Genomic DNA, 23,708 nt, shown 5'->3' with positions numbered 1-23,708 from the left:
ACCGAGGAAGTTGAGAGCGGAAGTGGACGAGCTCTGACCGATCTGGTTTCTGGCCTCCACGGTGTATCTTCCGCTGTCCGCCGGCGTCGCTCCGCGTATCTCCAAAGAGTACGCGCCGTCGGTGCGGCTCACGGTCAAGTCGGACGTGGCCGAAACCTGCGAGAGACCAGGGCCACGTGAAGAACGGGGAGGAGGCGACCGGCACCGTTGGAGCGCAGAAAAAGGAAAATACTCACGGCTGAGTTGTCCTTGAAGCCTAACCCCGATGCCGCTCCTTTCACTGATTTGATTTCACCAACGGAATGAGGCGGCGGAGATTTGGCGCCAGGCGGCTTGACGGCCTCCGGGGACATCATCCTTTGCGGGCTTTTGACAGGTTCTGGGGATGTGATCCGCTGCGGAGTTTGAACATCTTCGGGGGACTTGATCCGCTGAGGCGTTTTGACGGGTTCGGGGGACTTGATCCTTATCGGCGTTTTGACCGGTTCGGGGGACTTGATCCTTATCGGCGTTTTGACGGGTTCGGGGGACTTGATCCTTATCGGCGTTTTGACCGGTTCGGGGGACTTGATCCTTATCGGCGTTTTGACCGGTTCGGGGGACTTGATCCGCTGTGGCGTTTTAACTGGTTCGGGGGACTTGATCCGCTGCGGCGTTTTGACCGGTTCGGGGGACTTGATCCGCTGTGGTGTTTTGACCGGTTCAGGGGACTTGATCCGTTGCGGCGTTTTGACATCTTCGGGGGACTTGATCCGCTGTGGCGTTTTGACCGGTTCAGGAGAGGAGAGAGACTGGATCGGCCGCACGCTCTTGACAGGTTCGGGGCACTCGGCTTCGGGAGAGGTGACTCTCGGGAAGGCCGTCACTTTTTGCCGGGACTGGGATTTTCCAACAGTCAGAGTAAAATGGGCTTCCTGCTTACCGCTGGGATTTACTGCCATTAAAGTATAGCTTCCTTGGTCGGACACCAGCACGGACGAAATCTCAAGGGAGGAGCCGTATCGTGTGGAGACGACAAGGTGACGGGCGGAGGAACCCAGCTCCACGCCCCCGCGAAGCCACGCTAGGGAAGGAGCCGGGTCACCGTCCACGTCGCAGGTGAATCTAGCGAGATCTCCCTCCTCGACACTCAGAGACTGAGGTCCGTTCAGTATTTGGGCGGGCCGTGCTCTTTCCACGACCCCCACGCATTCGGTCGACGATTCCTCGACGGTCGTCGACGAGATGTGGTACGCCTCCGGTCGGGTGGGATCGGCGGGACGGCAAGACGGCGGCTCCTCGTCCCCACGGGCGGAAGAGAAGGCGGCGTATTTCTCCACGACGTCCAAAGTGGCGCTGTCGGAGATCTCCCCTTTGATGTTTCCGCACACCACCGAGTACGTCCCGGCGTCTCCGGTCACGCACTCGTTGATCTGGAGCGTTAGAAGTCCGCCGGAGTTGGCCATGCGGTATTTGGCGCCCGGCAACACATCTTTGCCGTCGTGAAACCACTTGACTCTGGGCTCCGGTTTGGCTTGGACGTTGAGGGTGAAACGAGCGTCGGAACCGGCGGCCACGCGCTGAGAGCGCAGGCGGATGCCGATGCGCGGGACGTGGTCCAGGCTGAAAGGAGACTCCGGCGTTCGCTCGGCGAATCTCCGCTCAGACCTGAGCGTCTGCTTTCTCTCCTCGTACCGGGAGAGAAAATCCACCTCGGGCAACGCGGACTCCGATCCCACCGGCTTTTCCCAGCGCGGAGTTTCGGTCTCCGCCTCGGGGAGCTTCTTGACAACTTTGGGGATATATTCCGTGGCGTGAAATGTCATGTGCTCGGACCGGGTGGCCTCCGAAGCTTTTGCCACCCCCACCACGCGGGTGTCCTTTTGAAAACTTCGGCTCTTCTCCTCCAACTCCATTTGCTTGAGTTGGCTCTTGTAGGTGGTGACTCTGTGGGCGGTGGCGTGAGGTCGGAGTAGCTCCTGATCCTCTCTGTCTTCGTACACTCTCTGCTTCTGTCCGGGAGGTTTGTACGTGGCCTTGTCGTGGCGCTGACGGAGGTCGAGGAAGCTGGGGCCGGCTTCGTATTTGGAGGGAATTCGGTAGGATCCGTAGCTCGGGCTGGCTTCCGCTTCCTCGTCGACGGCGCGCACTCTGACGGGCGACGACAGTCGGAAGCGCGCGGGGCTCGGGCCGGGCGGGGACGCCAAGTAGCCGAGCTCCAGGTCTCCTACCTCCAGGCGAAGCCTCTCCTCCTCCGTTCTCTTGACGGACAGATATTCGCCAACCGGCAGCAGCAGCTCCTCGTCCGACAGGTCGCCCAGCGACCTTCTTCGCACTCGGCGGTGGTAGAAGTCGGTTTCTGGGGAAGGCGTGCGGCGCCTGGAGGGCCTCACCGTCTCCAGGTCGTCCCGGGTGGCCGAGGGGATGCGCCACTTTGGCTTGTACTGGTCTTTGATCCTCACGGGCACCTCGTAGAAGCGCTCCCACCTGGAGAGACGAATACGCTTCATCCTCTTCCGTTGGACTTTCTCCAGGGGCTCGGGGAACTCGTACTGGTCCCTGAGTTTCCTGTACCACTTCATGTCGGAGAGCGGCCGGAAGTGTTTGATCTCCATGTCCTCTTCCAGCGCCAGCGGGTCGACGGGCCGCGGCGCCGGCACGTGGTAGGGCATGCGCAGTCTCTTCTCGTCGGCCCGTTTCTTTCTCTCCGCTTGCTCTATCTTTATTTGGGCCTGCGTCTTTTCGCTCTTCTTACTGGTCACGGCGGGCTTATACGCGGTGGCCGCCTCTCGGACCGCCTGCGCCGCGGCCGGCGGCAGAGGAAGAACGACGGTGTCCGTCAAAATCTGATGCAGCCTCACCTTCTTGTCCAGCACTTCTTTTTGAGACCAGCCCGGATCCTGCCTTTGTCCGCTCTCGACATCTTTCTTGACGCGAGCGACCCGTTCCACTCTCAGCGTGGCCTGGCAACTGGCCGATCCGGCCGAATTGGTGGCGGTCACCCTGTACAAGCCAGAGTCTTCGGGCAGGGTGTCTCTCACGTGTAGAATGAAGTAATCCAAGCCTTCGTGGACCAGTTGGATAGACGGGCCGAAGGCCACGGGCGCGCCGTCCTTTTCCCACTTGAGTGCGGGGCGGCCCGAGACCCGGATCTCGAAGCGAACGTCCTGGCCTTCCTTGCACTCCACGTTGGCGAGGAGACGCTTGAACATGGGCCTGAGGGTGAGGTCCGCCGGTTTGGGCCGAGGGACCACGGTGAGGTGGGCCTTGCAGCTGTCGTCCCCGTACTTGTTGCGGGCCGCCACGCTGTATTCGGCGTCGTCGTCGTCGTCCACGGCGCGAACGATGAGCTGGTACAGGCCTTTGTCGCTGAGGAAGGTGTACTTTTTGTCGTCCTCTCCCGGGATCAGCCTTTGGCCCGATTTGTGCCACGTCACACGGGGCTCGGGGTGAACGGTGACGGTCACGCTGAAGCGCACGTCCTCGCCCACGTGGGCCGTGTGGTTGACAAGGGGCAGGGTGAACTCGGGCGGCTTCTGAAGCATTCTGGCCGCGTCGATTCGCCGCTTGGTCTTCTTGACCGCGCGAGCGGTGAAGAAGCGGCGGTACGAGCGGACGCCGTCCACGAACAACTCGGCATAGACGCTGTCTTCGCCGTACTCGTTGACCACCTTGCACCTGTAAGTGCCGTCGTCGGCCCTGGTCACGCCCGCTACGGCGAGGGTGGCCGTGCCGTCCTCGTAATGGACGGCGTACTTGTCGCTGGCTTCCAGCTGCCTGACGCCGCAGTACCAAGTGACTTCGGTGGCGCTGTCGTAGTTGTCGATGTTGCAAACGAACTTGACGTCGTCGCCCTCGGCGGCCGCCGAGTGGCTCACCTGCCCTCCTAGCGGTCCGTGCTCGAAAGGGGCGATCTTCACCTTGGCCACAAGTACTCCGCGTTGGGATCTGACCGAGCCGCCGCTGGCCACACGGGCCGCAGAAACCACCGTGCTCCATTCCTTCTTGGCGGCGGCCTGGTAGTATCGCCCGTGTCTGCCGCTCGGGATGCTTCTCCCGCTCAGACTTTCCGGGAGGGCGGACAGCCACGGGTGCGCCAGCGCCTCGGCGGAAGTCATGCGGTGTTTGCGCTCTTTGGTTATCAGACGATCCGTAAAGTCCATGGCTTCCACGCTGACTCGCTCGAAGGATTCGTCGTCGTAACCGTAGGCCGCGTTGGAAATGTTGTCGATCATCTGCTGGTGGGTTTCGGCCGCAAAGGGGTTGAGCCCGCAGAGGAGCACGTACGCCAGGACGCCGACCGACCACATGTCGGTGACGGTGCTCACCGCATCGCCACGGTGGATCTCGGGGGCGGCGTACTCGGCGGTGGTGTACTGGATCTTGATCTGCTCTCCGGGCGTCAGGTGCCTGGACTGGCCCAACTCGATGATTTTGACACGGTAGCCGCTTCTCGTCTCGTACACCACGTTCTCGGGACGGATGTCGAAATGCCCGTAGCTCTGAGCGTGCAGGAACTGGAGAGCCGAGCAAATCTGCCGAACGTAATTGGCAATTTCTCGCTCGTTGAGCTCAAAGTCGGCTGCGTGGAGGCGCTCAAAGATGTCCACGCCCGAGACAAAGTCGTAGATCATCACCAGCTCCTCGGGGCTCTCAAAGGACTCGTGAAGGATGAGGAAGTTGGCGTGTCTGGCCAGGTTGAGCGTGGCAATTTCCTTCTTAACGAGGGCCTGATCGGCACCCCGGACTTTGACAAATTTGCCCATGTAGGTCTTCTCGGAGCTGATGCTCACGCAACGGTGGACGATGGCAAACTGACCCCTTCCCAGCTCTTCGGCAATTGCAAATTTGCCGTGCAGATTCTTTGCGTCCGAGTGCGGCGCTTTGCTCCTGGGAACGTGCCCCGCCTCGTCCACCTCCCTGTCATACAGCAGCACTCTGGATTTGTCCTCCTTGGTCACGACGGGGCCGCTGGCTTCGGACGGCGCGCTCTGGCCGAACTTGTTCTCGGCAATGACCCTGAACCGGTAGCCGGTCCCTCCGAAGAGGCCGATGACCGTGTAGCGGGTGTCGCGAGATTGAGCGACGCGCTCCCACCGCTCCGAGGTGGTGGGGCACTTCTCGATAACGTAGCTGATGACCTTGCTGCCGCCGTCATTCGCCGGAGCCACCCAGTTCAGGGCCACCGAGTCTCTGGAGACGTCGCTGGCTTTGACGCCCCTGGGAGGATCGGGCACATCCGCCACATCCAACTCCACCGTCTGCTGATCGATTCCAAATCGGTTTTTGGCACAGACGATGTAAAAGCCGGCGTCCTTCTTCTCCACGCCGTTGGGGAAAACCAGAGAAGTGAAGGATCGCGTGACGATGACTTGGTAGTGGCCGTTGCTGTCGATGAGATCTTGCCCCTTCTGCCACGTGATGACGGGATCCGGCTTGCCTCCGAAAGGTATCTTGATGTTGACCATTTCTCCCCGCAGGGCAGGAATAGCTTCTTTGTCCTTCAGGTTCTTGGGGAGGTTGATCTTAGCAGGAACTGCTCACAGAGAAAGAAGACGCGGTCAATGTGAGGAGAACAACGCTGGCCAAGAAGCAGTGGCAGGACACTGCCGGGAAAGGTATACACAGAGTGCATTGGTGATGTGTGCTTACCTTCGACATCCAGAGAGACGGTAGCACAAATGGACCCTCCTTGGTTAGTGGCCCTGATCTGGTAGACCGTGGAGTCTTCCTCGTCAGTTTCGGCGATGACCAATTGGTGGTAACCTCCCTTGAATTCCTGGATCTTGATCTTCGTTCCATCCGAACAGATCTCCTTTCCTCGTCGGAACCATTTGATCACGGGTTTGGGTTGTCCCGTGATCTTGCAGACCAGCGTAGCGTTGCTCTTGTACTTCACGCTCATGTTCCTCAGCTCCTCCTTGAAAGCGGGCGCGCGAACGTCGACGGCCGTCGCCGGGACGATGCTGGCACTCTCCTCGCTGTAGTCACTCTGTCCCCCGAGGTTCTCGCACTTGACCCGGAATACGTACTCCGCGCCCTCCGACAAATGCTTGACGGAGAAGACCGTCTGTTTGATCTCGTCTGTGGTCACGGGCGTCCATTCGCCCCATTCCTTCTTGTCCTTCTTTTGCTTCTTCTCGAGGCAATAGCTCTTGATCTTGGAGCCGCCGTCGCTGAGCGGAGGCTTCCAGGAAAGCACGCAGGAATCCCTGGTGATTCCGGAAACGACGATTGCCAGAGGCGCAGATGGTTTCTCTGTGGAAAAATGACAGCGATTGGTCAGTAAAGCAGGCGACGGTTTGTCCTTGCTTTTTTTCTATTTTCTTTTTGCCCGACATGTACGCACCCAAATGGCTCTTGATGACAATAGGCGAGGCGAGTTCAAGGGGGTTGCTGTTGCCATAGCGATTCTGGGCGTAGACCCGGAAGAAATACTGGGAGCTGTCAGTAAGGTTGGGCACCCGGCAAGACGTGCCGTTCACCGATGAGGACACCAACTCCCACTCGCTTCCTTCCCTGTCTTCGCGCTTCTCCACGATGTAGTTGGTAACAGTGCAACCCCCGTCGTCCTCGGGGACCTTCCAGCCGATGATCACCGAGTTCTTCAGGAGGGCCTCCAGAACGATGGGACCCCGAGGCGCGTCAGGCTTGTCTGCACGACAAACGCAATCAACGTCAGCGACGCGGACTCTCGAACGTAACGACGGCGACGTACCGTGGATTTCCACGTTGAAGGCGGTGTCGGCCCGGCCAAAGTGGTTGTGCAGTCGGATCCTGTATTTTCCTCCGTGGACTCTGCGCTGCACGTTCTTGATGACCAGGTGGGTGTAATGCTCGGTGCTCTCAATGCTAATGTCGTCAGAGTTCTCCAGGGTCTTGGCTTCATGGAGCCACGTAATCTTGGGCACGGGCCGGCCAACGTAGACGGCGTGGATGCGAAGGGTTGTTCCCAGACCAGCGTAGTAGGTGCTCTTGAGCGGGTGGTCGGCGCTGAAGGCCGAAGCCGCTTCCAAGACCAGCGTTCCCGTGCTTTCTGCTTCTCCGGCATCATTGCTAGCTTTGCAGGTGTAAGCTCCCTCGTCCTCCTGTCGGTCGGTCATGATGGAAAGGGAGTGGTTGCGGCCATCGGAGCTCATCTCGTATTTGCGCGACTCCGCAATCTCCTTGCCCGCGTGGTACCACCGGATCTCGGGCATGGGCCTGCCGATAATCTGGCACTTCATGACGGCGGGCTGCCCCAGTTTTTCGGTGACTTCGTCCATTTCCTTTCTCAGACTGGGTTTGGTTTCCCCTGTACAGGCGACGCGGACAGGGAGAGGAAGCAAAATGTTAACTGGCAGCTCGTTGTCGTGACACCTACCGACGGCGCCATCTCTTCCCCGGGGGGTTATACGCACCGCTCAGTTTGGTCTTGACGCAAGCGGCGGTTCGTCGTGGTCTGCTCATTCCCGTCTCGTTCTCGGCATACACTCTGAACTCGTATCCGGTGGCTTCGGACAGACCGCGCATGGTGAACTCCTGTTCTTTCAGCCTCTGCTTGTTGCATTTCTGCCAGCTACTTTCAGTGGACTTCCTACATTCCACCCAGTACCCCAGGACCTCCTTCCCACCGTCACATTCTGGAGCTTGCCAGTGAATGCTTATCGAGTTGTTGGTCACTTGCGTCGTATCAATTTCACCCGGCTGGCTCGGCTTATCTGCGAGGAAAGGTAAGGTCTTAGCCCTTGTATTGCCGCGTGCTCGACATACCGTGTACTTAAAAAAAAAACATTTTTAATACATTTTAGCGGACGTGCTCTAGGCTTAGTCCGCCACTTGGCACTTCGGAGGGGGACTCACCGAAGGGATCTTTGCACATGACGGAATCGGAGGCGGGTCCGGCCTCACTCTCGCCAATATCGTTGATGGCGACGACGCGGAAATGATACTCCACGTCCTCTGTGAGTCCGGACAGCGTAAACATGGTGGAGGAAATCCTGGCGGAGTGACGGCGCCATTGCTCGGAGGCCACCTCCTTGTACTCCAAGTAGTAACCCGTGACGGAAGAACCTCCATCGTCCTTTGGTCGGAACCAGGCCAGTGCCACGGAGTTCTTGGTGAAATCCATGATCTCGGGCGGAGCACCGGAAGGTTCCGGCGGGCCTGTTTTGCGAAGCAGACGAGAACAACTCATCAGAGGCCGATGATTGACTTCTACTTTATGGGGCCGGGTGGCGCTGGTCCAAGTATACTTACAAAGCGGAGTCCTGGGAACCAGCGGCTGCTCCGACTTCAGAGAGGGACCGATGCCAAAAGTGTTCTCGGCGGTAACCTTGAAGTGGTATTCTGTTCCTTCCTTCAGGCCTTTGACCACTAGCTGAGTATCAGTCACCCTACCGTCCACGGTGAACCAGGCGTTCCTGCACAACTCCCTTCTTTCAACGATGTAGCCGAGTATCTCGGTGCCGCCGTTGTCGCTGGGCACCCCCCAGGACAATTTCACGGAGTTTGCCTGGATTTCCTCATAGGTTAACGGTCCTTCCGCAGCGCCGGGGCGGCCGATGACGTTGACCTTAATTTGGGCCTTCTTCTTGCCCACTTTGTTCTGAAGAAGGAGCTCGTAAACACCGGAGTCGGTCCTCTCGGCCCCTTTGATCACCAGTTCGCTGGTGTCCTCGGTGTGCGCGACCATGGCCCTGTTGGATACGACTCCGCCGTCCTTGGACCACGAGCAATTCGGGGGAGGTTTTCCCTTGACGGGGAGGGAGAGCCGGACCACGCCGCCGTGGCGAACCACATACACATCTTTGTATTTTAGCTCCAGTTCATAATCAGGAGGTTCTGTCAGAACAAAACAAGGCAAAAGACTTTTGGCGAACGTCCCCGAAGACGAGGCGTTTGGACGGTGCTCTGCGCGCTCGCTCACCCGACATCTCGGTGACGGAGACGGTTCCGGGTACTTCGGCGGCCTCGCCGCAACCGCCCGCGTTACAGGCCAGCACTCGGAATTTGAACTGGTTTCCTTGCGGCATGTTGGACAAAGTGTACTCGCAAATCAGAGACGGAGTGGTGTTGCATTTGAGCCAAGCCACGGTGCCCGCCTTCTGCATCTCAATCAGGTAGCCGTCCACTTTTGCGTCTCCCTCGTCATCAGGGGGACTCCAGGCCAACGATACGGACGACTTGGTGGTTTCTGTAATCCGAGGGTTCTGCGGACAACCGGGTGGATCTGACCGAGAAAAAAAAAAAAACACATTTAGGTTTTAGGCCGGGCTTCTGTCCGGGGCCGTGATCGGGAAAGAAACACATTTAGGTTTTAGGCCGGACTTCTGTCCGGTGCCATGACCGGGGAAGAAACACATTTTGGTTTTAGGCCGGTCTGATTTTTGGGGTGCAAAAACCTTCGTTTTTACCGGTCAAAATTTTGGGGTGCAAAACCCTCAGTTTTTACCGCTCAAATTTTTGGAGTGCAAAAAAACTCTGTTTTTACTGGGCAAATTTTTGGGGTGCTCCTTTTTTACCGACTCGCACCAGAGCTGACATTGAATTTGCTGAACTTTTATTCGATAGATTCATTAGTTCCCTAACCGCTTGTCATCAACCAAGGGCCCTGGGTTGCTAAAGTCTATCCAAGCCAAATTGTAGCCAGTGTGCGGCAAACACCCTAAATTGGCTGCCAGCCAATCACAGCGCACACACAACCATGCACTCTGCCACTCGTACCTGGGGACGATTTGAAGAAGCCCACAGAGAAAATCTACGCTGGGACGGGGAGAACATGCAAAGTGGACGCAGAACGGTCATAACCGGGAATGGATCCCTGAATCTCAGAATTGCGAGGCGAACGTGCTAACCACTCGATCGCCGGGCCGCCTATGTATTCGATACATGTCTCTTTCAATGAGCCGGGGGTATTTCGGCGGTCGCTCACCAATGGGATCCGCTGCCACCGCTGGTTTGGAAGGCAAACTCGGTTTGCTTATTCCGCGGGCGTTGACGGCCAGAATTCTGTGCTCATACTCCAGACCTTCAGTTAACTCTGTCGACCGGTATCTGGTCATGGTGATGGGATTCTTGTTGGCGCGCACCCATCTGTCAGACCTCACTTCTTTGCGCTCAATGATATAACCGGAAACCTCCAGTCCGCCGTCCTCTTCCGGCGGGTTCCACGCGACGGTCATTCCGTCGCGTGAAACGTCAAAGACGGTGGGTCGTCCGGGAGATCCGGACACATCTGTTGAAGATGGAGAGCGGGTTGGCTTCTGTCCACGCGTAGCTTGGAGGGCAGCGGGTTAGGGGGTTAGGGCGGTACGTACTACGCACGTGGTACGCACGACGCACGTGGGCGACGCACGTGGTACGTCGGACCCAAGTGGTACGTACCACGCAGGTGGTAAGTACGCAGAATATTCAAGAACAAGCCAGAGTTGACCTTGGCGGCCTATTTGCTTGCCCAGATAGTTAGTGGCGTGTCATTTCAATTGCTCAATTTCTCCCTAGACTTAGGGCAGCAGGGCTGCCTACCGGTGTCAGGCGAGTGCGGGTGAACGGGCAAACGTGAGCCTGCCCAATCCCAAAAGGGGTGGCGGCGTTCACGGCCATAGAGGAGAAGCACTTACTTGTTAAGCTCTTGCAGGTGACGATGTCAGACTGCAAGAATTCCCCGACGCCATAGCGATTGAAGGCGGCCGCGCGGAAGACGTACTCGTCTCCCTCGATCAGGTTCTGAAATTTGAAGGTGGGTCGGCTGACAGAGACACAAATGGGCACCCAGCCCGGTCGGTGGGCGTCTCGCTGCTCCACCACGTAGCCGCTGACGGGAGTCCCGCCATCCCTGAGAGGGGGATCCCAGCTACAGGTGACGGCGGTGGCGTCGATCTCATCGAATCGGATGGCTCCTTTGGGTTCGTCGGGTTTGGCTAAGACAGGATGATATTCTATCAGCGCGCGCATGGTTCCAAGCGACCCTCTTTCCAAATCGAGCGGAACGTCACGTCTGGCTCGTGTGACAAATGAAAGCTTTCCTTACAGAGAACGACAACTTTGATGACCTCGGTGGTGACCCCGACGGCGTTCTTCAGCTCCAGGGCGTAGTCGCCGGTGTCGTCGATGGTCGCGTCGGAGACGGTGAGTTTGGAAAATTTGCCGCTGCTCTGGATCTTGACACGCTCTGTGATTTTGATCCTGTGGTCACCAAAGAACCAGAAGCAGGACGGGGGAGGCCTGCCGACAATCGGCAGGTGGAGCTCCAGCGTCTTGCCGGCCAGCACGTGAATGGTTTTCTGGGGCAGGCCGCTGAAATCCACTCCGGGCATGACTGGCAAAGATAAATCAAAGGATTACAAAAGGCCAAGGACTACAGTCAGACTGCAGAAAGAGAGCGAGCAAATATTTCAGGTCACCCAAGCCCACCTCTTTGCTCTTGCACGGTCACGGGCGCCACCAGCTCCTTGGCTTCGCTGGCACCTCGGCTGTTGGCGGCTTTGATTCGGAACGAGTACCGCTCCTTCTCATTCAGCTTCTCGACGGTGTGCTCAAAGTCGGTCATCTTCAGCGAGGCCACCTTCATCCATTTGTCGCTGCCGAACTGGCAGGCCTCCATGACGTAAGCGGTCACTCTGCTGCCTCCGTCGTGCTCGGGCTTCTCCCAGGCCAAGGAGACGCTGCTTTTGGTGACGTCCGTCACCTCCAGTTTTCGCGGCGGGTGAGGGACCTCGCAAACCAGGACCACGTCCGGGGTCTCGCGAGGCTCGCCCACACCGTATATGTTTTCCGGGAGGACTCGGAAGTAGTACAGCGTGCCCTCCAACAGGCCTTCGATCTTGAAAGAAGTCTTGCTGCACTTGGAAGTCACCGTTTTGTAGGCTCTCATCGATGCCTCGCGCCTCTCGATGATGTAATTGTTCACAGGCGCCCCGCCGTCCACAGCGGGTGCTTCCCAAGAGATGGTGGCGGATTCTTTGGTCAATTCCTTGATCTGGATGGGTCCCGTCGGTCCCGGTGTGTCTGGAAGGATTCAGTGTTTGTCATCGGGTCTCCTAACACAAGTCCAAAAATGGCCACGTCCGCATTTGAACCGGACCACGGCTTACCGTAGACTTTGACCAGAACAAAGACTTCCCGTTTCCCGGCAGAGTTCTCGGCGACCAGCGTGTATTTGCCCGCATCGTATCGGTGGACCTTGTCAATGATGAGCGTGGTCGACTTGCGCGTGACCTCCACGAAGCCCCGGTTGTTCAGATCGACGCCCGGCTTGCTCCAGTCGACGGTCGGCGCGGGACGCCCGCTAACGTTAACAAAGAGGCGGAGGGAGCCGCCGGCACGCAGGCAGATGGTCTTTTTCAAGTCGTCGGGCAGGTCAAAGTCAGGCGTTTCTATCGGGCGGAGGTCAGGTCAAATGAGGTTAGTTGAGCTAGCTACTTGACTACTTTGGCAGGTAAGTAGTGTCACCACAAATGGAAGTGGAACGCTGGTATCTACCAGCGTTCCACTTCCATTTGTTCCAACGCTTTCTTCGGCCCTACGATTCTACCCGAACGGGCGACATACCGATCCTCTCCGCCGGCTCGGTCTCGGCGCTGTGCTCGCTGAAGTCTCCGGTGCCGTTGATGTTGACGCCGGCCACTCTGAAGCGATACTTTTTGCCCGAGCAAAGTCCAGTCACCGTGTGCTCGGAGGTGCGCAGCGTTTTCTCGTGGGCTCTCGTCCACTCCTCCGTTCCGGACTCCTGCATTTCCAGCAGGTAGCCCAAGACGTCGGCCCCTCCGTCTTCCACGGGACGAGACCAGGCCAAGGCGATGCTGTCGGCGTGCGTGTCGGCGATACGAGGCGCGGAAGGCGGGGACGGGGTGCCTTTAAACCGGAGAAGAGCAGCAGTGGTAAAAAGCCCACGGCGGGCGGCGGTGGAAAAAAATGCCAGGATGACCAAATGATTGTGTCGGACCTACGGGGGTCCGAACTACTCTTAGGTGGGGTACTCACACGTTGGCACTCTGCAGACAACGTAGAGAGAAAGCTCGCTGGGTTCGCTCTCTCCGGCCTTGTTGATGGCCGTCACTCTGAACTGGTAGACGTTCCCTTCCGTCAGAGCGGAGACTTTCAGTGACGTGTCCAAGTGTGCTCCTCCGCTCCTGTTCACCTTCACCCAGCGGGCGCTCTTCTTCTCCCGTCTCTCCACCAGGTAGTGGGTTAACGGGCTGCCGCCGTCGCTCTCGGGCTTCAGCCACTGGACGCTGGCAAAGTCCTTTCCGGACGCCAGGATCTCTGGGGCGCCGGGTGGACTTGGCACAGCTGGAGAAAGAGACGTTTGTTCAAGGGCGAGGTTGGAAAGGGCTCCAGTGGGAAGGCGAGTGTCGCACGGAGTGTAGTGTTTGACAGAGCTGGGACGGACGGGGGCACTCACTGAAGGTGTTTCTGGCGAGCACGGGCTCTGAGACAAGTGGGACTCCGGCGCCGTACTTGTTGATTCCACGCACTCTGAACAAGTATTCTGTGTTCTTGAACAGGCCTCTGATGGCGCAGGTCAGCTCCTTGCACTCGGCGTTCATGAAGACCCAGTTGAGTCTGTTGGTGTCTCTCCTCTCCACGAGGTAGTGAGAGACCTCATCGCCTCCGTCTTCCAGGGGAGGCTTCCAGCTCAGGGTGCACGACTCCTCGGTCAGCCCGCTGATCTGGATGCCGCCTGGGCATACTCCCGGGGTGTCTGGAAAGAATGGATATCGCGCCGCCAGTCACCTCCTTGCCCGAGCGGCAATTGGACGAGGAGTGGCGAGGGCTCCCGCTCACCTAGCACCTTGACGTTGACCTCGGCAGTTTTGGTCCCGCTCGCATTCCTCACGGTGAGAATATACTTCCCGGTGTCGTCTCTGTCGCAGAACTTGACGACAGCCATGGCCCGCTGGGGCGTGTAATGCAAGTGGTACTTCTCGCATAGGTCCAGCTCCCTGTTGCCCTTGGACCAGGAAGCCTTGGGCTCGGGTCTGCCGCCCACCGCAGCGTCCAGAACCAGATCGGATCCCGCTCTCACCAAAACCACTTCAGAAAGGAGTTTTCCGTCCAGCTGAGCCTTCGGGGGTTCTGTCACGATATCACAGCCGAACAATTGACACGAGTTAGATCGTCACGATATCACAGCCGACCGATTGATATGAGTTAGATCGTCACGATATCACAGCCGAACGACTGACTCAAGTTAGATCGTCACGATATCACAGCGGACCGATTGATACGAGTTAGATCTCCACCGCTTGGGTGGGTTAGGGCGCGTGGAGTCGTCCTAGCGATAGGCGACTCTCCTCGTGCCACAGAGTGAAGGATGGATGGCTTACCAAAGTCGCTCATGCACTGCACCGAGCCCGTGGACTCGGATGGGCTGCTGAAGACCTGGTTGGAGTTCTTGGCGATGACTCTGAACTCGTACGCTTCTCCCTCTCCCAGAGCAGTCACAGTGTAGAAAGTGTCCGTCACATTTGTGTAGTTACACTTCAGCCAGCGGCCCTCGCCCGTCAAGGTGTACGGCTTCCGTTCAATAATGTAGCCCACGATTGGACTGCCACCGTCATTCAGCGGAGGCAACCATTTGAGCGACACCGTGGTCCTGGTCACTTTTGTCACCTCTGGCTTACTCGGCGGATCTGAAAAGAGAGCCGTTGGCCAGCGTTAGCGCTGGGCCCGGAGCTCCGGTAAGGTCACGTGCGAGCAGCGATACTCACCGACGGGATTTTGGGTGACCGCTCCTTTGGAGGCTTCGCTGGCTTTACTCAGACCAGCGCTGTTCATGGCGTAAACTCGGAACTGGTACTCCAGACCTTCTACCAGTTCCTCCGCCCGATAAAAGCACTCAAAGCATGGGATCTTGTTCTGCCTCACCCAAAGAATATTGTTTCTCTCTTTCTTCTCAATCCAGTAGCCGGTGACTTTGCTGCCACCGTCGTGATAGGGCTCCTCCCACTTCAATGTCACGGCGTTGGCGGAAACATTGGACACAGTTGGCCTAGTCGGGGACCCGGGCGGCGCTGCAAGAGTCCAGATGGCACGTTATAACCGGAGCTTTCGGTATGGAAAAATATTGCTTGGGTAGAGTTTACTCACTGAACGGGTGCTCGGCGACAATTGTCTCAGACTCGATGGGCTTGCTGACGCCAAACCTGTTCTCGGCAGAAACTCTAAAGGTGTACTGCATGTACTTGGTGAGATGGCCGATGTCGAGAGATGTCCGCTTCACGCTGGAGTTGATCAGATGCCAGGCGGTGGAACCCGATTCTCGCTTCTCCACTATGTAGTTGGTAACGTCCGTACCGCCGTCATCTTCCGGCGCTTCCCAGCTGACGACGCAGGATTCCGAAGTGATGCTCGAGACCGCTATGGGGCCCGCCGGCGCAGCGGGTTTGCCCATGACGTTCACGTCGATCGTGAAGGTCTGGCTTCCGGCGACGTTCTCCAGGGTGAGGTAATATTTGCCACCGTCGCCCCTCATGGCATCCTTGACAGATATGCTGGCTGTGTCTTTTGTCACTTGAATGGAAACTCGTTCCGTGTTCTTCAGCCTCATCTCCTCCAGCCTCCAAGCCACCTTGGGAGCGGGTCTCCCGGAAATGGGGACTTGGATTCCGAAGGTGCTGCCGGATCTACAGGTGATCAGCTGGTTGGTGATCTCGCTGAGGTCGGCCGCCGGTTGGACGTGAGGCTCCTTGACCGTCACTGGGGCCGGCGTTTCCCTGGGTCTGCTGAGGCCGGACTCGTTCTTAGCTCTCACGCGGACGTGATACTCGTCGCCCTTGTTGAGCTTGTCCATGACGTAGGAGAGGTTCTTGGTGTTGCCGACCAGGACCCATTTGTCCGTCCCCCGGGGCCGGGCCTCCACCACATAGAACTGGATGCGGCTTCCGCCGTCGTGCTCCGGCTTCGGCCAGCTCAGCGACAGCGAGCTGTCTGTGGTGTCCACCACGTCCAACCTCTTTGGTGGCGCCGGCTCGGCGGTAGCCACGACGGGATCCGTTATCTCCAGCGCTTCGCCGACGCCGTGCTGGTTCTCTGCGGAGACCCTGAAGAAGTAGGGCACGCCCTCCAGGAGGTCCTGGATCTTCATGACATTCTGGGCGCACTTGCCCCCCGACTGCTGCCAAGTGCGGCGGGTGGCCTCCCGTCTCTCGACGATATAGTGGTGGATCCGGGCCCCGCCGTCATTGAGCGGAGGCTCCCAGGCGAGGGTGACCGAACCCCTGGACACCTCTCGGAAGGCTAAAGCCCGAGGAGCGCCGGGAGTGTCCAGGACTTTCACGGTGAAAGTCATGGCCTCGCTGCCACTGCTGTTCTCCAGGTTGACGGTGTATTTGCCCGAATCGTTTCTCGTACACTTTTCCAGATGGAGAGTACTGCTTCCCTCGACACTCGTGACCTCTGCCATGACGCCAAGTTCTCCTTCCTCTCTTTGCCAAGTGGCAACGGGGACGGGCTTGCCCCTGAACTGGAGGCTTAGCTTGACTGCGCCGCCGGCCTTGACAATATGCGTTTGCTTGAAGCTGGCGTCAATATCCACCTGGGGCGGCGCCAGTCTCTCGACGGCCCGAGCCGGTTCCGGAGTGACGGCGTCCTCGCCTCTTCCGACTTGATTTACAGCCGCCACGCGGAACTTGTAGTCGACCCCGGTACGTAGCCCCGTCGCCGTATACTTGGTGTCTGGGACTAGCTCACGGTTCGCTCTCGTCCAGTCGGCTTCCTCGCTCTCGAGCACGTCAATCACGTAGCCCAGGATATCGGAGCCTCCGTCGTCGGCGGGCTTGCTCCATTCTAGACTGATGGAGGAATCGGTGGAGTCCGACACGCAGACCACAGACGGAGCGCACGGGATGTCTTTTGGCTCCACGGCTTTAATGGGCAAGGAGATGTTGCTGGGATTTCCTACGCCGGCGTCGTTCACCGCCATGACCCGGAACTCGTACTCCGTATTCTCGGCCAGGTGAAGCACCGTGTGAGCACATTCCGTGATGGCTTTCCTAGAAAGCACCTTGTAGAAGCGGACGGTCTTCTTCTCTCGTTTTTCCAGAATGTAGTAGCGGATGGAGCTTCCTCCGTCGGACGTCGGAGGAGTCCAGGCCAAAGCGATGCTTTCTCCCGTCACTCCGGTGGCATCGGGAGTGCCCGGAGAATCGGGGGTAGCTGAGGAGGAGGGATTGTGAACGAACGGAAAGAAGTCAAGACTTTGTGGTGAAGGTTTGAAATCTCATTAGACTTGTATGGTGACGACAAAAGCATTCGACTCACTCAATTCAACTCCACTCAATTCAATTCGACTCGACTTCACGCACTCAATTCAATTTGATTCAATTCAAATGTCCTTGTTCTTGTCAATCGCGCGACACGACTTACTGTATTGCAGCTGCGCAACCACGGGGCAGGATTCCAAAGGTCTGCCGACCCCAAACTTGTTGACGGCGGACACTCTGAACTGGTACTCGTTGATCTTAATGAGTTTGGTGGCAGTGAACCTGCACTCGCGACAGTTGTCGGACACGAGCGCCCAGGAGATCTTGGATGTTTCGCGCTTCTCGATCACGTAATGGGAAATTTCGGAGCAGCCGTCGTTCTCTGGCGGATTCCATGACAGGCAGCATCTGCCCTCTGAGATGTCGCTAAATGCGATGGGTCCTACGGGTTCTCCTGGCGTGTCTGCGTTGCACAATCGACTTAGAGTTAGTCAGGTGAAAACACGCTGGGGAGAAGGAGAGTGTCCCTAAGCCGAGTCCCTCATACCTTGCACTTTAACCAGGAGATCCTCCTTTTTGCTGCCGGACCCATTGGTGGCCTCCACGGTGTACAGGCCGCGGTGAGTGCGGTCGGCGTCTCTGATGAAAAGAGTGCTGTGCCCAGCCACGGTGATGATATCCATCATCTTCTTGGTGATTTCCACACCGTCTCTGTACCAGACCACCTTGGGAACGGGCCGTCCGGCGATGGCCACCTTCACCCTGATGTTGTCACCCGCCGTCACCGTCAAACCCTCAAAATATTCTGGGCCAAACTCAATGTGAGGGGCAGCTGGTCAGGGAAAAGAGGCAGTGAGGGTTTGATTCATGGTTTTCAGTCTTTTAGCCGGCTTCTCTGTGCGACTTACCGTTCTCGCTTCTGACCACGATCAAACCGGACGAGTTGGACGGGGGGCTGACCACCCCCATGGCGTTTCTGGCGATGACCCTGAACTCGTAGCGCTCGTTCACAGTCAGACCGGTCACCGTGTGCTGGCAGTCGTGGACGTCGCTCAAGTTGGCCTTGAACCAGCGACCCTCGCCCTGCCGTTTCTCCACGGTGTAGGCGGTGACCTTGCTCCCCCCGTCACGTTTGGGCGCCTCCCACTTGAGCGTGATGGAGTTACCGGTCACGTCAGTGTAGTCCGGCTGGCCGGGAGGATCTGACAAACACAAAGCGCGCCTTGATTATTTTTTTGGGGTCCTGGCAAAAGAGAGTTTTCGGAGAGACGAGTAACACGCTCCACCGGATGGGCGCGGCGGCGGCCGCGGTCCAAACTCACCGACGGGACTAACGGCCATGACGGGCTCGCTGGCGTCACTCGCCCGGCCGCAGCCGGCGTCGTTCTGCGCGCACACTCGGAAGGAGTACTCCAGGCCTTCGATGAGATCCGGGACCCTGTAGTCGTTTTCCTTGACGAGCGCCACGTTCACCTTCTGCCACAGGATGCTGTTCTTTTCCCTTTTCTCCAGGTGGAAGCCCTGGACGGGCGTGCCGCCGTCGTACGTGGGCCTCTCCCACCGGATGGTCATGCCATCGTTGGTGACGTTGTACGCCAAGGGCTTGCCGGGCGGGCCCGGGGGCCTGAACTGGTGCTTGGCGAGGACCAGCTGAGAGAGCAAGGGTTCACTGGCACCGTATCTGTTTTCGGCGCACACTCTAAACTGATATTGGAGCCCCTTGATCAGGTTGGGCACTCTGAAGCGAGTGTCCTCCACGCTGGAGCAAGCCATCTTCCAGTCGGGCCGAGAGGCGTCCCGCTTCTCCACGGTGTAGCAAGCGATGTCTCCGCCGCCGTCGTCGTTGGGCTCGTCCCAGGAGATCAGCACGCTTTCCGCTCTGACTTCGTCCAGGCGGAGGGGCCCGAGGGGCTTGGACGGAGGACCCAGAGTCAGGACGTGGATGTGGAAGGACTTTCTGTTGATCTTGTTGTCCAGCGTGAGGGTGTACTTGCCCTCGTTCTCTTTCTTCACGTGCTTTATCATGAGGGTGGCTTTGTTGTCGGTCTTCTTGAAGCGGACTCGATCGCTCTCTTTCAGGGGAAGGTTGTCCTTCAGCCACGACACCGACGGCTTGGGTTTGCCCCTGTACGGCAGCTCCACGTGGACATTGTGTCCCAAGCGAACGCGAATCCTCCCATCCGGGTACTCGGCGAGGCTGGCTTCGGGGGTGATGACATAGTCGATGACCTTGATGGGCCCCATCTTCACGTAGTCGCCCTGACCCTTCTCATTTCGAGCGGCCACTCTGAAGAACACGTCAGAGTGCTCCTTGAGTTTTTTGACCTCAAACTCGCAGTGGCGACTCGTCCCTCCTAGCGACCAGTCCTCACCGGGGGCTTTCTTTTCTACCACGTAGTCCGAGATGATGCTACCGCCGTCGTAATCGGGCTTTAGCCACTGCAGGGTGACCGAGGTCTTGGAGGAGTCCTTCATGGAAACTTGTTTGACGGGGCCGGGGGTTTCCGTCGCCTTCACCGGCTCGAGAGTTTCGCAGGCTTGGCCGACGCCGTTCTCATTCTCCGCCAGGACGCGGAAGAAGTAGGACGTCTTCTCGGAGAGGTCTTCCACGCCGCAGCTCGTCTCGGTGCATTTGCTGTTCACCGCGGAGTAGGATCTCTTCGAGGAGTCCCTCTTTTCTACTATGTAGTTGGTGACTTCGGCGCCCCCGTCCAGCAAGGGGCTCTCCCAGCAAAGGGTGACTCTTCCACGGGTCACGTCTTTCAGCGTCAGGTTCCTGCATTCAGACGGGGAGTCCTGGACCTTCACGGACAAGGTCAGGGTCTTGGGCTCTCCCACGCCGTTCTCGATCTTGACGCTATATTTGCCGGTGTCCAGCTTGGTGACTTGGCGCAAAACCAGGACCGTGGTCGTGTCCGAGTGGTGGAATTCATAGGAGGGATCGTTGTCGATGCGCGAGTCTCCTTTGCTCCAGGAAGCGGAGGGTGAAGGTCGACCCTTCAGCGGAACGGAGAGCTCTACGTCCTTGCCGGCCTTCACGATGTAGTGGGTCCTCATGGCCACGTCGGAGTCGATCTGAGCTTCCTCTGTGGAAGACATGTTGTCATTTTTCTATGTTTGGTTTCCTTTCAAAACAGGACAAGAATGAACCGTGGAGTCACCTACCCAGGATATCTTTAGCCTGGACAGGCTCACTCATCTGCAAGGGCTCCCCGCGGCCTGCGCAGTTAACGGCAGAAACTCGGAAGAAGTAGTTGACGTCTGGCTTCAAGTCGTGGACGGTGTACTCGGTCATCTTGACCTCTCCTTTTGACGTGACCGTCGCCCAGTCCTCCTCTCCTTCCACGAGCTTCTCCACCATGTAGCTGGTCACTTGGCTGCCCCCGTCCCATTCAGGCTGGGACCAACCCAAAGTGATGGAGGTCTTGGTGGAATCCACCACCTTCAGCTTGCAAGGCTCATCCGGGGATTCTGCAAACCAAGAGAACTTATCAGCGCGGGCGCCCCACTCCATTGCGCTTTCCGAACCGGTGACCTCGACGACTCACCCATTGGATCGGCGGCCTTGTAAAAGTCGGATTCTTCCGAGAAGGGGCCTTCCCCGGCCCTGTTGATGGCGCAGACGCGATACTGGTACTGGTTTCCTTCAGTGAGGTGGTAGACGGTCTTTTTGTTGTCGGGAATGGGCTCCTTGTAAACACGGAACCAGCGCAAACTTTTCTTGTCACGCCTCTCCAGGTAGTAGCCGGTCACCGCGCTACCACCGTCTACGCCCGGACTTTCCCATTCGACCACCATGGTCGTCTTGGTAATGATGCTCACTTCGGGAGTGTGCGGCTGCCCCGGGGTTACTGACGGAGACGTGCATAAAGCAGCAGTGAGAAGGTTGCTCGAAGGCTCTCGGCGGAATGGCTCTGGTTCTTCCGAAGCTTACCGAAAGCATTCTTTGCCACGACGGGCTCCGACTCCAGCGGGGCTCCCACGCCGTACTTGTTGACCGCCATGACGCGGAACACGTATTCGTTTCCTCGCACCAGTTTGCCCACCGAGATGTACGTCTGCTCGTGCTTCTCCGAGACAGTCGACCAGACCACTCTGCTGGTTTCGCGCCTCTCCACGATGTAGTGCGTCACCACGGAGCCTCCGAGGTCGGCCTCGCACACGGGCTCCCAGCGGAAGGAGATTCGCTCTTCCGTGACGAGGTTGAAGGTAATGCTTCCGCTCGGCGGTCCGGGTTTGTCTGAGAAAGAGCAAAGGGTTAGGCGTTAAAAAAAAACTATTGAGAGCCGAAAAGAAAATCCAAGTGCACCTACCCAGGATCTCGATGCCGATGGTGGCGCTAGCTGAGCCCAATGTGTTCTTGATTTTGATCTCATAAGAGCCGGTGTGTTGGCGCGTGGCGTCCTTGATCAAAATGGCCGAGGAGTCCGTTGTGCTCTCCACGCGCAAGGATGAAGAAGCCACCAGCTCCCCTCCATTCTTCAGCCACTCGATGCTGGGCTGTGGTTTGGCAATGATTCCTACTCGGATTTTAACCGAGGTTCCGGCTTTGTAGCGAACCACATCCAAGTACTCGGGAGGCAGGTCGATGGCCGGGGCGCCTGTACAACAACATGGACGTGGATGACGCCCCCCCCGTCGTGGCAACCGATGAGCGCGGGACGGACAAGGAGCACTCACCGCACGCGTCAACGCAAGTGACCGGGCCGGCAATCAGAGAAGGGTTGCTGACGGAGCCCACGGCGTTTTTGGTGTACACCCTGAACTCGTAGGTCTCGTCCTGAGTCAGCCCGGATGCCGTGAAGCCCATCTCCAGGATATTTGTGAAGTTGGCCTTCACCCACCTTCCGCTAGCCGCGTCCCTCCTCTCCACGCTGTAGCCGCTGATTTTACTGCCGCCGTCGTACGGCGGCCTCTGCCAGGACAGGCTGACTGAGTTCTTGGTGACTTCGGTGACACGGACGTTTGCGGGAGGCTCTGTAGCGGATACAACACGTCGGCGTGAGGTCGGCATTTGGTTGGCGTCACGTCGCCGTAATGTCTCCGCCGACTAGGTGACGGAGAAGGAGCGCTACTTACCGCACGCGTCGATAGCCAGAACCTCTTCGGAGGTCTTGCTCATTTTGCCGATCCCGGCGGCGTTTTCTGCCGTGACCTTGAACTCGTAGATGAGACCCGGGCAGATGTTGGTGACCCGCAGCTGGTTTCCCGCTATGGCGCTTTTGTTGATCTTTTGCCAGAGGATACTGCTCCTTTCCTTCATGTGAAGGTGGTAGCCGATTACGGCGTTGCCGCCGTCGTTGACCGGTTCGTTCCAGCAGACGGTCAGGTTGTCTCGACAGACAAAACTAACCCAAGGGGTGGAGGGAGGCCCAGGAGTGGCTGGAATTCAAAGCGGAGAGCAACAAGTCAGTTCGCGCTACCTTTCGGAAGGATCGGAAAAAACGCCGGGCGACTTGCCGAAAGGAAGCCGGATCGTCACCGGCTTGCTGTCGAGGTGCTCGCTGAGACCGTAACGGTTCTGAGCCCTAACTCGGAACTGATACTCCTCTCCCTTGGTCAGCTTGGTGGCTTTGATTTGGCTTCGCGCTACGTTGGCCGACACCTCTGTCCAGGTGGGAGTGCTGGTTTCCCGTTTCAGGAGCGTGTAGTTGGTGATGGGACTTCCACCGTCATACTCTGGAGGAGTCCATTTCAGGTGAGCGGTAGTCTCTCCGACCTCGAGGATCTCCACGGGCCCCAGGGGTGGTCCGGGTCTATCCAGCACCACCACGATCACAAAGATCTTGCTGGCGCCGCCCGCATTGGTGGCAGTCATTTGGTACTTCCCGGCATCGCCGGCGACGCTTTGGTTCAGGCTGACAGTTAGGCTGTCGGGAGTGACTTGGGTCAAGAGTCTCTTGGATCCCTTGATGACGACATTGTTCTTGGACACGGTCACTTTTGGCATTGGCTTGCCGCTCAGCGGGATGTCAAACGTCAGGTCGGATCCGGCTCTCACGTAAACGGTATTTTTGGGGTAGTTCTTCAGATCAAACTCTGGAGCCTCTGTCAAAATTCAAGCAAAAGTCAGGCAAGTGAGGCCAGGTCAAACAAGCTTCAAGGGAAATAAATGCACGGTCAAAGAGAGGACGTCAGCTTTTCCAGTAACATTTGATTTGAAAATGAACTTGGCCGCGGAGACGCAAGCCGAGGGAATTACCCAGAATTTCTTTGACGAGGACCGCTACAATCATCTCTTTTGCTTCACTCAGACCGGCGTGGTTTTCGGCTCGCACTCTGAAGAAGTACTCGGCGCCTTCCCGCAGGCTTTTGACGGTGTGGCTGGTGGTCTTCACCGTGGCGCACTTGACCCATTTGGTCTGGCCCTTCTCCAGAGCGTCCAGCAGGTAAGCCTTCACTCGGCTCCCGCCATCGTACTCGGGCCGCGTCCAGGCTACGGTCACGCTGTCCCTGGTGACATTGGCCACTCCCAATTTGGCAGGCGGGCTGGGCACCTCTGCAAGACAATTGAGTGAGTGGGCCGGATTTGGCCACCGGCGC

General features: G+C 58.0%; 1 protein-coding gene across 1 annotated transcript in view; it reads right to left on the bottom strand.

Moving 5' to 3' along the window:
• The window catches only part of ttn.1 (titin, tandem duplicate 1), a 107,729-nt gene that overhangs the window by 1,241 nt on the left and 82,780 nt on the right, over positions 1-23,708 (bottom strand). The window contains exons 145-177 of the mRNA XM_077616753.1: positions 23,368-23,664; positions 22,626-23,213; positions 22,245-22,547; positions 21,846-22,142; positions 21,479-21,766; positions 21,100-21,405; positions 20,714-21,016; positions 20,331-20,636; positions 18,488-20,251; positions 18,074-18,367; positions 17,713-17,997; positions 17,329-17,628; positions 15,052-17,118; positions 14,673-14,975; positions 14,289-14,594; positions 13,747-14,037; positions 13,364-13,663; positions 12,943-13,251; positions 12,511-12,813; positions 12,054-12,335; positions 11,374-11,967; positions 10,991-11,278; positions 10,581-10,880; positions 9,893-10,195; positions 8,888-9,190; positions 8,218-8,802; positions 7,822-8,124; positions 7,380-7,679; positions 6,698-7,273; positions 6,329-6,634; positions 5,632-6,237; positions 237-5,515; positions 3-156 (exon numbers count right to left, since the gene is read on the bottom strand). Coding sequence (XP_077472879.1) covers positions 3-156; positions 237-5,515; positions 5,632-6,237; positions 6,329-6,634; positions 6,698-7,273; positions 7,380-7,679; positions 7,822-8,124; positions 8,218-8,802; positions 8,888-9,190; positions 9,893-10,195; positions 10,581-10,880; positions 10,991-11,278; positions 11,374-11,967; positions 12,054-12,335; positions 12,511-12,813; positions 12,943-13,251; positions 13,364-13,663; positions 13,747-14,037; positions 14,289-14,594; positions 14,673-14,975; positions 15,052-17,118; positions 17,329-17,628; positions 17,713-17,997; positions 18,074-18,367; positions 18,488-20,251; positions 20,331-20,636; positions 20,714-21,016; positions 21,100-21,405; positions 21,479-21,766; positions 21,846-22,142; positions 22,245-22,547; positions 22,626-23,213; positions 23,368-23,664 — 19,389 coding nt within the window. The remainder of the gene's footprint in view (positions 1-2; positions 157-236; positions 5,516-5,631; positions 6,238-6,328; positions 6,635-6,697; positions 7,274-7,379; positions 7,680-7,821; positions 8,125-8,217; positions 8,803-8,887; positions 9,191-9,892; positions 10,196-10,580; positions 10,881-10,990; positions 11,279-11,373; positions 11,968-12,053; positions 12,336-12,510; positions 12,814-12,942; positions 13,252-13,363; positions 13,664-13,746; positions 14,038-14,288; positions 14,595-14,672; positions 14,976-15,051; positions 17,119-17,328; positions 17,629-17,712; positions 17,998-18,073; positions 18,368-18,487; positions 20,252-20,330; positions 20,637-20,713; positions 21,017-21,099; positions 21,406-21,478; positions 21,767-21,845; positions 22,143-22,244; positions 22,548-22,625; positions 23,214-23,367; positions 23,665-23,708) is intronic.

Source organism: Stigmatopora argus, chromosome 13, assembly GCF_051989625.1.
Source record: "Stigmatopora argus isolate UIUO_Sarg chromosome 13, RoL_Sarg_1.0, whole genome shotgun sequence".
Taxonomy (NCBI): domain Eukaryota; kingdom Metazoa; phylum Chordata; class Actinopteri; order Syngnathiformes; family Syngnathidae; genus Stigmatopora; species Stigmatopora argus.
The sequence above is the reverse complement of the archived record's forward strand: the minus strand, read 5'-3'. Positions and strand labels throughout refer to the sequence as shown.